The sequence below is a fragment of the Microtus oregoni genome, unplaced genomic scaffold, assembly GCF_018167655.1.
Source record: "Microtus oregoni isolate MIOR12 unplaced genomic scaffold, Mior012 000010F_ref0000083, whole genome shotgun sequence".
In the NCBI taxonomy this organism is placed as follows: Eukaryota; Metazoa; Chordata; class Mammalia; order Rodentia; family Cricetidae; genus Microtus; species Microtus oregoni.
Genome location: NW_024543069.1, coordinates 43,210,159 through 43,222,506, shown reverse-complemented (window position 1 = coordinate 43,222,506; position 12,348 = coordinate 43,210,159). Strand labels below are relative to the sequence as shown.

The window sequence follows — 12,348 nt, the reverse complement described above, 5'->3', positions numbered from 1 at the left end:
GTGGTAAATTAAATATTGCTTTTAACAAATCGTTGTTTGTTTTTCATTGTGTAAATTGCGGTTACCTGTTCACTCAGCATGCTGTACACGGCCTTAGCAGGGTCCCCAAGCATATCACAGTAGTTCTGGAGAGGCTCCATGGAGACAGACCATCCTGGAGAATGGGAGGCAAAAGCCACTACTTTGACAGGGACCAGGTGAATGCCTGAGAGCTGTGCTAGACACATAGATGGTTGTGTCTCGCTGACATCTGCTGGGAAACGAAAGACCAGGGTCATGGGCTTAGAGCTGAGGCTGAGCAGTTGTCCTTCCGAGGGCTTTCTGCTTTAGGTGTATCTCCTGTATCTGAATAGCAGTGTTATTTGTGAAGTAGATGAGGACTAATTGTAAACTCGTGAGATCCCTGCTCCCCATGAGCACAAGGCCAGTCACACACTCACCATTGCCCATAGTAAGTTCACAGTTTGAAGAGATGAGTGGCCATAGTTTCCGGGAGTGTTCTTTCCTGCTGTTGATGATGTTTAAAACATGCTGATTTTCTTGAAGTAATAATTAGCTTTTCTTCAATGTTCGGGACCATCTATGAGTAACAGTGTCAAGTTATAAAAATAATAATAATATTAATAGTTATAAATAAAATTTTCTCCAGTGCTCAGGGATACAGCTTGTAGCCACCCAACTGCCATTCACAGTGATCTTTTGCTCCCCCATGACAATTCCATTGATGACTCTATCACCAACTGTCTCACCTAAGTGACCTTGGGCAGCTAAGGTGCTCGTGTCCCCAGTGAGAGCAACTGAGTGAGCGGGACTTATAGGGGCCACAGATCTGCTCGTTATAGCTTCCTGGGGATGAAGGGAACTCACCCACCAGTCACCAGGACGTTTTTCATGGGAAAAGATAACACAGGTCTCACTTCTCTAGAGGTAAGTGTCCATCCATCAGAGAGTCCACATCATAGCACGGGATTGAGCTTCAGTAAGGTATCCATCCATATGATGAGGGGGCACCAGTTGTGCAGGAAGTCTTCTGGGAGGTCCCCATCTTGACTGGGCCAGAATCAGGCTTCCCTGTGAAAGACAGCATCAGAGTGTGCCAGTCCAACACAGCAGGGGTGGGAAACTGGCTGAAGTCGTGTAGTGAGTTCCAGGACAGACTCCAAAGCTGCAGAGAAACCCTGAAGGGTTGATGTTGTCATTTCAAATCCTGGATCCACCCCACACCCTGTGGCGCTGCTTGTGGCCTCCCTCAGGCTCGGAGGAGCCAACGTGGTGGGTCCAGCCTGGGAGCCGGGGGGGGGGGGTCAGAATTCAGCATGGGCAGGACCGCTCTTTGAGCATTTTATCAGACTTACTGGACAAACCGATTCTACACACAAACTTACACAACATTAAAACACTATCCCTCACTCCATGAACAACAACTGCACCTCCCTCAGAGGGAACCCGAGACCCTAGTCCTTTCACTCATAGGGTCATTCATTTTCACGTCAACCCTAAGAAGTGGGTATAAGCATTCTTCCAGTATACAAACAAAGAAACTGAGTCAAATATCTTAATAATTCTCTTGACATCAAATGCTATCCTTTGCTAACTTGTACCATCGAGAGGTTTTACAGGCATTGCAGTTACACTGGGAAAATGTCTTTAAGACAATGTAGTTGTTTCTCCATGCAGTAGTGGAGGGGTTTCCAAGTAATAATTTATAGTTGAAAATATGTACATAGTATTTAATTCATTCTGAAATCAAACTGGGTCCATAAGAATTGGATCTGCATTGTTTCTTTTTTAAAAAATAATTCATTTAACTTTATTTTATGTGCATTGGTATGAAGGTATCATATCAGATCCCCTGGAACTGGAGTTACAGACACTTATAAGCTGCCACGTGGGTGCTGGAAATTGAACCCATGTCTCTGGAAGAACAGTCAGTGCTCTTAACCACTGAGCCATCTTTCCAGCCCCAGCACTGGTTCTTTTATATACTAATTAACTTTCTCCTTTGATGGATGCATATATAAGGGCTACTCAGCCCACTCCCCCATCTCCCTTCTAACTCTGTCAACTCCCCCATCACTCTTTACTCTTTACAATCCCTTTCTCGTATTTACATCTTTATGTTTGTTTCTGACCCACTGAGTTTAAGAAGGGCTGTTTGTGAATATTGGTTTTGAAGTAGTCATGGGAGCCTTTTGAACTAGTCACAGGTTCTCCTGTGAATATCCAAGGAAAGACAATGCCTGCTTTTTCCTCAGATTCTATCAGTGGCCAGTATTTCATCGGGATGGGATACCGCCTCACCAATCTTTGTCCAGGCTTGACTGATGTCAGGCCCTACCCTGTGCGGGCCCAGTCAATGGAGGCAGGCATAACCACTGCAAGATTGACTGCATGGCCGTGTCATGCCTAGAACACAGCATTTCCCAGCCCCTTTCTCTGTCTTCTAGCTCTTACATTCGTCTGTCTTCTCTTTGAGCACGTTTCCTGAACCTTAGACAGGACAGTATAGTATTGGCACTGTCTGTGGGAACGAGCATTCAATTTTCATGTTTTCTCAGCACCTTGAGCAGCCATGAGTCTCTGCATTCACTACTATTTATTGTAAAGGGAAGCTTCTTTGGGTATGGCTAGGACTAGCATCTGTCTATTGGGTATAAACATAAAATATTATTGTTTGGTTTTTGTTTAAAAAAACAAGGTGTAAAGCTGTTTTGCAGCTGTCATATGCCACCAGATGGCAGCATCAGACATTCTTTTCAAGTTGCTCTGCTTGGTCTCACATTGCCAGGCATTGTAATATACAACCTGGTTAACAACGAAGCAACTAATACTTGATCGACCACTTCACAGACCCAAGCTTACTGCACAGCTGTCTAGTTGCTCCCAGGAAAGGAGGACAGGTTTCTGTGATCTCTACTGCTCACTCTAAGCCCAGACCCAGGATGAATGCATTTATACTTGATCGACCACTTCACAGACCCAAGCTTACTGCACAGCTGTCTAGTTGCTCCCAGGAAAAGAGGACAGGTTTCTGTGATCTCTACTGCTCACTCTAAGCCCAGACCCAGGATGAATGCATTTAGTTTCAGTTCCACGAAGACAGAGAAAAGCAGAAAGCATTTCCCTAGCTTTACAAGATGAATCACGAGGAACCCATTACTTTCAGACAGAATCGGAAAGAAAATACAGCTTCTGCCAAGTCTTCCTCAGTGCCACAGGCTGGGTGGAGTTGGCAAGGAAAGTTCCCCAGCTTTCACTGAGCTGTCTGTGGTTCCTCAGCAGAGGTAGGAAGGGGTTGGAGAACTGGAAACATAGAAGTTGGTCGGCCACAAAATTAATGATCTTGAAAGGAGAGGCAGAAAATGGTTGTTTTTATGAACTATAGCAACTGTTGACCCCTGCCTCCCCGCCCCATGGAAGATCCAGTGGTGGTGGCGATGCTGTTGGTGCTAACATGGGTTTTGTAGTTTCTTGGAAATCTCATGTGTATTTTCAGGACACCCCACCCAGACCAAGAGGGGTGGACACAGAATAGGTTCATAATAGTGATGAAGCTCAACCTCAAAGACTCATGCAGGGATTAGGCCATAGAGGATAATGCCAAAGAACTCAAAGGCAGAAGACATATATCATGGAGCTTCCTGGCTGTTAGGTGGACTTGGTCCCGCAGACATACATGACCAACCTTGTGACACACGCCCACCTTGGAGCTCCTTGTTCAGGAGCCACACATTCTGGGGGATCTTGGTGGCTAACAAGATCACAACTGTCATTGCTGGGAACATGAGCGTGGCTGGTTTTAGTTCCATACATGGAACCAGCAAGGACTCAATGAGCCCATACTCGTGAGCCCTTGGACAGCCACACAAATTCAGGAAGCTTACCAGTTAGACAACAACATAACAGATAAATTGTCAGCTCCTTAGGCCTCCAGTCCACAGAAAGAAAATGACTAACAGCAAGCACCAATGGCTCATTCTGCTAGGGTAGAGACAAACTACGAAGGGACTCTCAGGTGCTACAGTCTACAGTGAGGTGGGACAATCTGAGCTCACCTGGAACCAAACGTAGGAGATGGATGAGAAAGAATCTCTCACACGACAAAGATAAGACACTATCTTGCACAGGTGTGTTCTCTATGAAGTATCTACAGGCATCCTGCCAAGAATCAGCTTAGAGGGAGGGAAATTCTTGCCTGTATGGCCTTGTTGGAAATACACAAGGCTGCCAGAATACCACGTGAGGCTGTTCCCAAATTTCCTGAGCAAATCTACTCTACCCAACTCATTCAAGCAGGAGTGACCCTGGCCTCCCAACTGGCCATGCAGCCCACCACCATCATAGGGCGTAACTAAGTCCCAGTCAGATGACTCCATAGGTTCATTCACAACACCTAATTCTAGAGAAAGTGAGGCCCAGCTGGATGGACCCTTTTAGAACTTTCCAGAGATAGCAAGAAGTATCCTTTTTTATCTTCTGAGGTAGAGATCAATTTTTAAATATAGATATCCTTTTCTGTCACTATTCTGATTGTTGTCCTACATAGAGATTTTCTACATAGAATCCTGTGGGCGCTGCTCCCCTCTTCCACTGTCTGTGAAAATCTAGTGATTTTCTTGAACGGTAAACGACACAAGTTTTTCTCTCAAAACATGCACAGAATTTGAGAAAACACACTCAGATTAGCCCCATGACACAACATTTCTGAGTTCACTTCCAAGCTTAATGTTGCCATCTAGGTCTTGATTGTCTTTCTTTTAAGCAAGTACTTCTCCTCCCTCCTCCAAGAGACTGTTTAATAGTTGTCTTCGTAATAGAAGATTGGCAGCTTTTAAGTCTTTGTTCAAGACTGAGGGAAGAGCGCTGGAGGGTTGGCTCAGTGGGAAAAGCACTTGCGACATAAATGTGCAGTACCTGAGTTCAGAGCACCAGAACCCACGGAACACAAGTTGTAGCAGCTTATCTGTCTGTAATCCCAGTGCTCCTATGGGGATATGGGAAATGGAGTAGAGGAAATTCTTGGAAGCTTGTGGGCCAATTGATGGAGCAGCAAACCAGAGACCCTATCTCAAGGTGGAAGTAGAGTACTGATACCCAAGGTTATCCTCTGATCTCCATATGCACAGTGTGGTATATGCCCATACACACATACATACACACACACACACACATACATACACACACACACACACACACACACACAGAAATAAAATTGAAGAAAATGAAAAGTTTAGGATAAGTAATTATCTTTTTGGAGGCTGCTTTTCATAGTCTTTGGCAAGCAAGGTCTTAAAGGATAGCAGAACAACAGATGGAAGGAACATAGGTCTCTGAGTGACAACTTGGAACCAAGCTGCCTCATCAACCCCTGAACAGCCAGACTCTAGGCCACTAAACTTGTCTGGGGGGAGGAAGGGGTTTCAATAGTCTCTATTTAATAAATATATTTTCCCAATCAAACAAAAACAAATAGTTGTCCTCGTGACTATTACAGAGCTTTAAATCGTCACATAGCACTCTTGACTTCACATCAGTTTGGTCATATGCAAATTTCTGAAGTATAAAAGAAGGAAAATTATTATACCAAATGTAATTAATACCATCTTCTCACTAACTGACTAATAAACTAAAGTTCCATGATAAGCCCACGGATCTGAACTGCTCTCACAAATTAATATCTTCTCAGTAAAATGAAGTTCAACAACTTCCTTTAACCTCTTCCTCAGCTCAGGAGTTTGTCGTCTCTAAGAAATCCACCAGCTGCTCCAGGCTGCACCTCAGGCATGCGCTTTGTTTCCCTTTCTCCCGCACATCTCCCATCCCTCCAGTGAAGCATGTATCTTTTCTGTAACACCCCAGGAAAGGCTGTGTTTGTGAAGAGTGGCAGATGCCCTTCTGATAAAACCTGAGAGTCACACCTCCTGGTTCACACAGATGATCCTTGTAGCTCTGGCAAACGGACAGAAACCTCAGTGACGTGGGCTAATCCACAGCTACAGCTGTAGTTCTCAAGAGAATAACCCTCGTAGGGTTTTACTTGTATGTTTCCTACTCATCTTTTTTAAAATGATTTTTTACTTCTTTACAAATGTGTCTTGAATGAGTCCAGAAAGGCCAAGGCCTCAGTAAAGTTCCCACAGACTGTCCACAATGGCCATCTGCCGAGTTATTGCTGGATTGCACTTAGCACAACCTTCCATTGCATTTTGTGAGCGTTTCTGGTTCTTTTCCACATTATAAAAGGCATTATATTTCCTTGTAGGTTGCATATGTGGAAGGCACTGTGCTTTCTAAACCTCTGCCTCAATTTTTTTTTTCACTTTTAGCCTTCCTAACAAGCTACGTCCTGACACTTTCAGCTTTGCCTGGAGATAGTAATCCTTTCTGGTGTGTGGAAGTTTTGAACATGCAAAACAAGCTGTTGTGCTCAGACTAATAAAATCAGAATCTCTGAGTGTGGGCTCAAGTGTTCCTTAAACCTCCCCAGGGGTGATTCCATGTTTTCAAAGGCTGAGGCTCACTGCTCAGAGGTAAATTCCTTCCTTCCCCCTCCCTCTTTCTTTCCCTCCCTCCTTCCTTCTTTCTCTTCTTTCCATTCTGTGTCCAAGGCCGCAGAATGATGAGAATGGGCTCATAATAAATGTCATCAGTGAACTTCTCCTGTCCATCACTTCTCCCCTCCGGGCCCCCATCCTTTGTGTTTACAATCCTTGCACAGTAACTGAAGAATTCAATCCCATAGTCATGGTGCAACAACAGGCTTTGGGTTCTTCCCCCATCCTCTGTCAGGTGGGACACCTCAGTAATGAAGGCATTGGGGAGCGCAGAGCAATGACAGGAACAGCAGGGGAGAGGGAAAGTCTCTCCCCCTAGAAATGACCCCAGCAGTACAGTGCGGTGAAGTAGGGGCTCTTGTATCCTGGAGCACCAAAACGGGGCCCTGGAGCCAGAGGAAGTGATACAGGCTGCCCTGGGAAAGGGGACGCTGCTCTTATTGGGAATAGTGGATACTTAATCGTCTACTCTTCCTGCACCAGTTATAAAACCCATACTCAGACACATCGTTCCCCAGCCCAAGTAGCTCCACTGTGCTGCTGATCTGCTGCAGGGTGGGCTCCGGGCACTGCAGAAACACCTTCTCCGGGCTCCCTCTAAAGCGGCTGTCAATCTTCCTCTGCTGCTCTCTCTAGCAGCCCTCACCAGGTCTCGGCTTCCTATATCTTCTAATGGTTCCTGTCAGCCTCCTCTGTCCTCTTCGTCAGCAGCTTACACACGTTCTTGAAACTGAGACGCAGGTCCTCAAAGGGGCAAATGGTCAGCAGCCTGAATCTTTCCGACGAGAAGCCCAGGGTAATGTCAGTCTCTGTATCTACTAGGGGTCCCCTTCTTCTCCGGCAGCTCAGCAAACTGCTCTAGTTCTTTCTGCGGGGCCTTCAGGTCCTGGGACTCCTCAGGACTTGGTCCCCACTTCATGGCAGTGGGTCCAGGGGAGGTACACTCTGAGTTACTTTCCTACCTGGCCCACATGAATGCTTCGCTCTTCCTACCACTCCCTATGACATATTTCTGACTTTTTCACAATGCATTTCCTTCCCCAGTTGCAGTGACCTGGTTTGCTCTGTCTCTCCATCATTCCCATTTGATGATTTTTATTCAATGTCTTTTACAGCTTTTTTAAAATACAGCATTTTTTCTCTCCCCAAACTACAGAGTGACAAACGCTCCTGGACATCCTTCTCTCTTCAGACACCACTTCCTTGGGCAGCATTCCAACAACAGAGTGGCTATTCATCTATTACACTTTAATTTTACTTACTTTGGGGCCTCTTGTGTTCTCTGAGACCCCAAAAGAATGGCAGGCTTTATAAACTCTTGTATTCTCAAGGTGATACTTTGTCATATAGGAGATTTTTCAATAGATTTGTCAAATAACTTATGCATTAATTTTCATCTTTTACATTCTTGTGTACTCTCCTTTGATGACACATCACGACAGTTTTGCAGTTATTATCCCATCTATATAGCATACAAGTTAATTCTCTCCACACCTGTCTGTGGCTTTTTCTTCTCATCTGAACTGTAATTTTGCTGTTGTATACTCAACTCATAGACCATTATTTATCTAGTCTTGTATAATTATAAGCAATCTCCAACTAAACAGTTCTTAATAGAATTAATCATATACTTTCACAGCATGATCTCTCTCTCTCTCTCTCTCTCTCTCTCTCTCTCTTTCTCTCTCTGTGTGTGTGTCTTCTCTCTGTGTGCTTTGTTTTAGTGATCCAGCTTCTCCTCATGTAAACTCACTATGCAGCCCAGGCTGCTAAGAACTTTCAATCCTCCTGCTACTCCTCCCTTAGTGCAAGAGTACAGATGTGTAACTATGCCTAACAATCAGTTTGTTCAAAGCACTCTTAAGTGTTATCATACTAACCCTCTAACAAAACGTGCAGAATGTCACCACCTCTGCAGCGTTTAGAATCTGAAGTGAAATGACTCCCATAAAGCCAGAAGCAAAGGAACTGGAAGCATGAGGTTAGCCGTAACTGTTTCTCCCCATGTCCTCTGCAAGGAAGAAGTGCCTGACCTACAGTGGGGATCAAACCTCTCTCTGAACAGGGGCCTAATGATCTGCTCTACTCCACTTGCAAAGTGTTTTCCTCAATACTCTATTGAAAACCTGAAGCCCCTATAGGCCCAGTTAGCATGCATTAGAGCTCAGGGCAATCTAGCCTTTAGACCGCTATTAAAGAATCCCACACTGTGTATGCTCCTTTTCAGGAAGGATGCAACTGCTTTCTAAATCTGTGTCTAACACTTAGAAGTAGTAACTCAAGACCCTTCCTTCAGAAGTTCCATGCAAGGACCCAGAATCCCCTCAGGAATTTGCTGGAGCCAGTTTGGGTGGTCAATCTTAAATGCACAAACACAATACTTTCACTAGACAGTGTGAGAAAGTGTCTGATGTGCAGACCCATTTACGACCCCTCTAGGTCATCACTGTCAAGTCAGTGCTGCGTGCTCCACAGTTAATGGTCCTTAGAAACACATGGCAGATGAGATGAGCCAACAACTCAGCATCCCACTTGCTGAAATGAACACAGCACAAACCAGTGGAAGGCAGCAGTGGCAAAGAAATGAGTGGGAGGTCTCTAGTGGGCAGTGGTGGGGGTGAAAACGCCCTTCATGCGCTAGAGAGACAACAGAGAAAGGAGGAAATGGTAGTGTGGAGACATCAGGAGCCATCGCTCTTACTTAAAATCACTTTCTAGGGATTTTTATGTGGTCACAAGAACACAGCTACTTGTGAAAATGGGTGAAAGCAGTAAACTCTCCTGAGGGGCAACCCAGCAGTGGTCAGAACACACCCGACAGGAATCCCCAGATTTTTCTTATTTTTTTTTTTTTACAGTGTCCACATACTGTTCCAACATCAGCGACCCCACTCAACAGATTCTTTGGGTTTCTGCCCCTCTTCTAATACGGGTGCAACCTCATCTCCCTGTTAGAAGTCAAGAGGGGATGCGCTTTCCACAGCTCTCCCTACAAGACTCTATTGGTGCAATTTCTACAAAGGACTTGTAGTGCAATTGCTGCAAATATATTATTTGGTGCAAAAAATTTAGAGATCAGACATTAGCTAGCACATACAGGAAACATTTCTGGAAGCCACACAGTAACTGAAAACAGCAAATTTGAAAGTTGAAGAACAAGAAGAGATCTTTAACGTTGTTGATTCTTTTGTTATTTCACTAATAAATAGAGGAACCCTCACCTTGTAATTATAGAAAATGCTGGGAATAAGTACAGGCAGAGGTTCCCTGAGCAACTCCTCTCAATTCAACCAAGTCTGGACTGAACCATATAGACAACCCCTCACCTCCACCTTTTGCCTGCAAGGTGACTTTCCAAGAAGGACACAGAGATTCAGTTAGGCAGAGAAATATAAAGAGATCAGAAATGTGAATGCAGTGTGTGTGTGTGTGTGTGTGTGTGTGTGTGTGTGTGTGTGTTTGTCCGTTTCCGTGAGTGCGCATGCAATTCCTGTCTTACCACCCAGCCACTTGTCGGAGATGTTCTGGAGCATTGTGACCGGGATGCAGAAGAAGGCAATGAGCAGATCACTGAGTGCCAGAGAGCAGATGAAGATGTTGGTGACGGTGTGCATGGCCTTGCTGCGGGTCACCACATAGACCACCAGAGAGTTGCCAAAGAGCGCCAGGGCAAAAATGAGTGCTCCCGCCAGCGCAAAAGCCAGTTTAGCGCGCGCTGGCAGCTCGGGAGTGTAAACCAATGGCCGCAGCCCATAGAGATGAATGAACTGCTCCCGAGTCAGATTGTGCGCACTCAGCAGCCTGGAGAATTGCTCCGCGGTGATGTTGAGCGCCTGCATGCTGAGCCTGTGCTGCCAGTCTTCTGCTTTGGCTGATCCAAGTCTCTGCTGACAGAGAGCTAAGGAGGAGACAGGATGCGCCCAAACATAACAGGCAAGGGGGAGCAGGAGGCGGGGCCTGGCGATCTCACCTAGGAGAGTTTGAAGTTCACAAAAGTTCTGTAATCCCCGAGAATGTCTGAGCCGGGTATCCCTAACTCTGTGATCTCTGTGCATGCGGAAGCAGGTAATCAATCAATCAGCTTTGCATCCTCAGGTCTGGAGAGCTGCCTGGGACTGATGAGGATGGGCGGGGCCTGCCATCACCCTGCTGTGGTCAGCTTCTGTTAGCCCTTGGTCATGTGAGGTTGAAACTGGAGACTTGAGTTTTCCACTTCTCATGGAGTCTCCTGGTGAGAAATAAGGTGAGCCCACATACCATCGCAATTAAAAACGAACGTACACAAGAGGAAGCTGCAGTGATAGCAGAGTGGTCCCTTGTATCCCTCACTGCACTTAACTCCTGTGTGTCTCACTTAATATGCAGCGACACAGACCCAGGAACTGGACAGTGTGTGTGTGTGTGTGTGTGTGTGTGTGTGTGTGACTCTGTGTGTGCGCATGTGTGTGTGTTCCAGCCCTAGCTACCAATGACCTTCCCATTCAAAGTCACAGCCTCCTGCCCCTGACCGGTTTATTTAACATTGGCCAGTTGCTGGGTAATTTGGTCGTGCCAGGCTTTGCTAGAAGCTGCTGCATGTGACTTCTATATTTAATTTGTAAGGAGACCCCTGGGTATTTTCCAGTTTCAGTTCCATCTCACATTTCTATTTACAATGCACGAGCCTGAATTTTCCTCACACCCTTCTTAGTCTTTGGTTTTGCTGGTATTTATTATTTATTTGTGTGTGTGTGTGTGTGTGTGTGTGTGTGTGTGTGTGTGTTTACTGCACGTGACTGTGCATGTATGAGGAAGCCAAAGCAAAAGTAGCCCGTTTCTCTATCCTTCCTTGAGTTAATGACTTGAGATAGGTTGTCTCACTGCCCCCTGAGGTTGCTGTGTTGGGTAGGCTGGTTGGGCATTGAGCTCTTAGGATCGATCCTAAGGAGGGTTAGATGCCTGCAACCATGGCATGGGGGCTGGGGGTTTCATAGATGCCGTGGTTTTAGCCTCTGGTCCTCATGACTGCACAGCAAACTCTGTTATCCACACAACCATCTCCTCAGCCCCATCAATATGTATAGTTAAAAAAATCTAGCTGTGCCAATGGACGAGTAGAGATGCAGTGGGGTCTCTGTGCTTTCCAGGGGTCCAGTGACACTGAGTCCTCATGTACTTACTTGTACCTCGGGCCTAGCATCTCCTCCAGTAAAATTATGTCCACGTGATTTGCTCATTTTCTAATTGAGCTGTTTACTTTTTATGTGTTTAGAGGCTCATTTAGATTCTAGACTCAAGTCCTTTCTCAAGGAGGTGGTTTGCAAAGATTCTCTTATAGTTTGTGACTTAATTATTTTCTTACTAGTATATTTCCCAGAATGAAATTTATAATTGTGATTGCATTGATTTTGCTTTGACTTTTGTAGTCTATTCCTAGTGAATTTTGTTCTTTGTTTTCTTACTGATTAACTTTTAATTTAGTAGACTAAGTAATTGATTTCATTATGGCATTTTCATAAACATATTTTTTCAATTCACTCCCCTCCACCATTGCCTTCCCACATCCCTCTCTCCCTCTTACATTACAGATCTCTTTCTGTCCACAAAGAGATCTTCTGCTTCCCTGTCACGTATATTCCACTAGCTTTCCCCCTCCCCCACTCTGAGGAACTCTGCTGCCCCTCTGCTTCCTGCTTTCATGACCTTCTCTCTCTCTCTCTCTTTCTCTCTCTCTCTCTCTCTCTCTCTCTCTCTCTCTCTCTCTCTCTCTCCTCTGTGTGTGGAGGGAAACATTCAGTATTTCTGAGTCTGCTTT

General features: G+C 45.3%; 1 protein-coding gene across 1 annotated transcript in view; it reads right to left on the bottom strand.

Moving 5' to 3' along the window:
* Nucleotides 1–10,393, bottom strand: part of LOC121452933 (pyroglutamylated RF-amide peptide receptor) — a 30,982-nt gene extending 20,589 nt beyond the window's left edge. The window contains exon 1 of the mRNA XM_041659347.1: nucleotides 10,054–10,393. Within this exon, the coding sequence (XP_041515281.1) occupies nucleotides 10,054–10,393 (340 nt within the window). The remainder of the gene's footprint in view (nucleotides 1–10,053) is intronic.
* Between the last annotated feature and the right edge of the window lie 1,955 nt (nucleotides 10,394–12,348).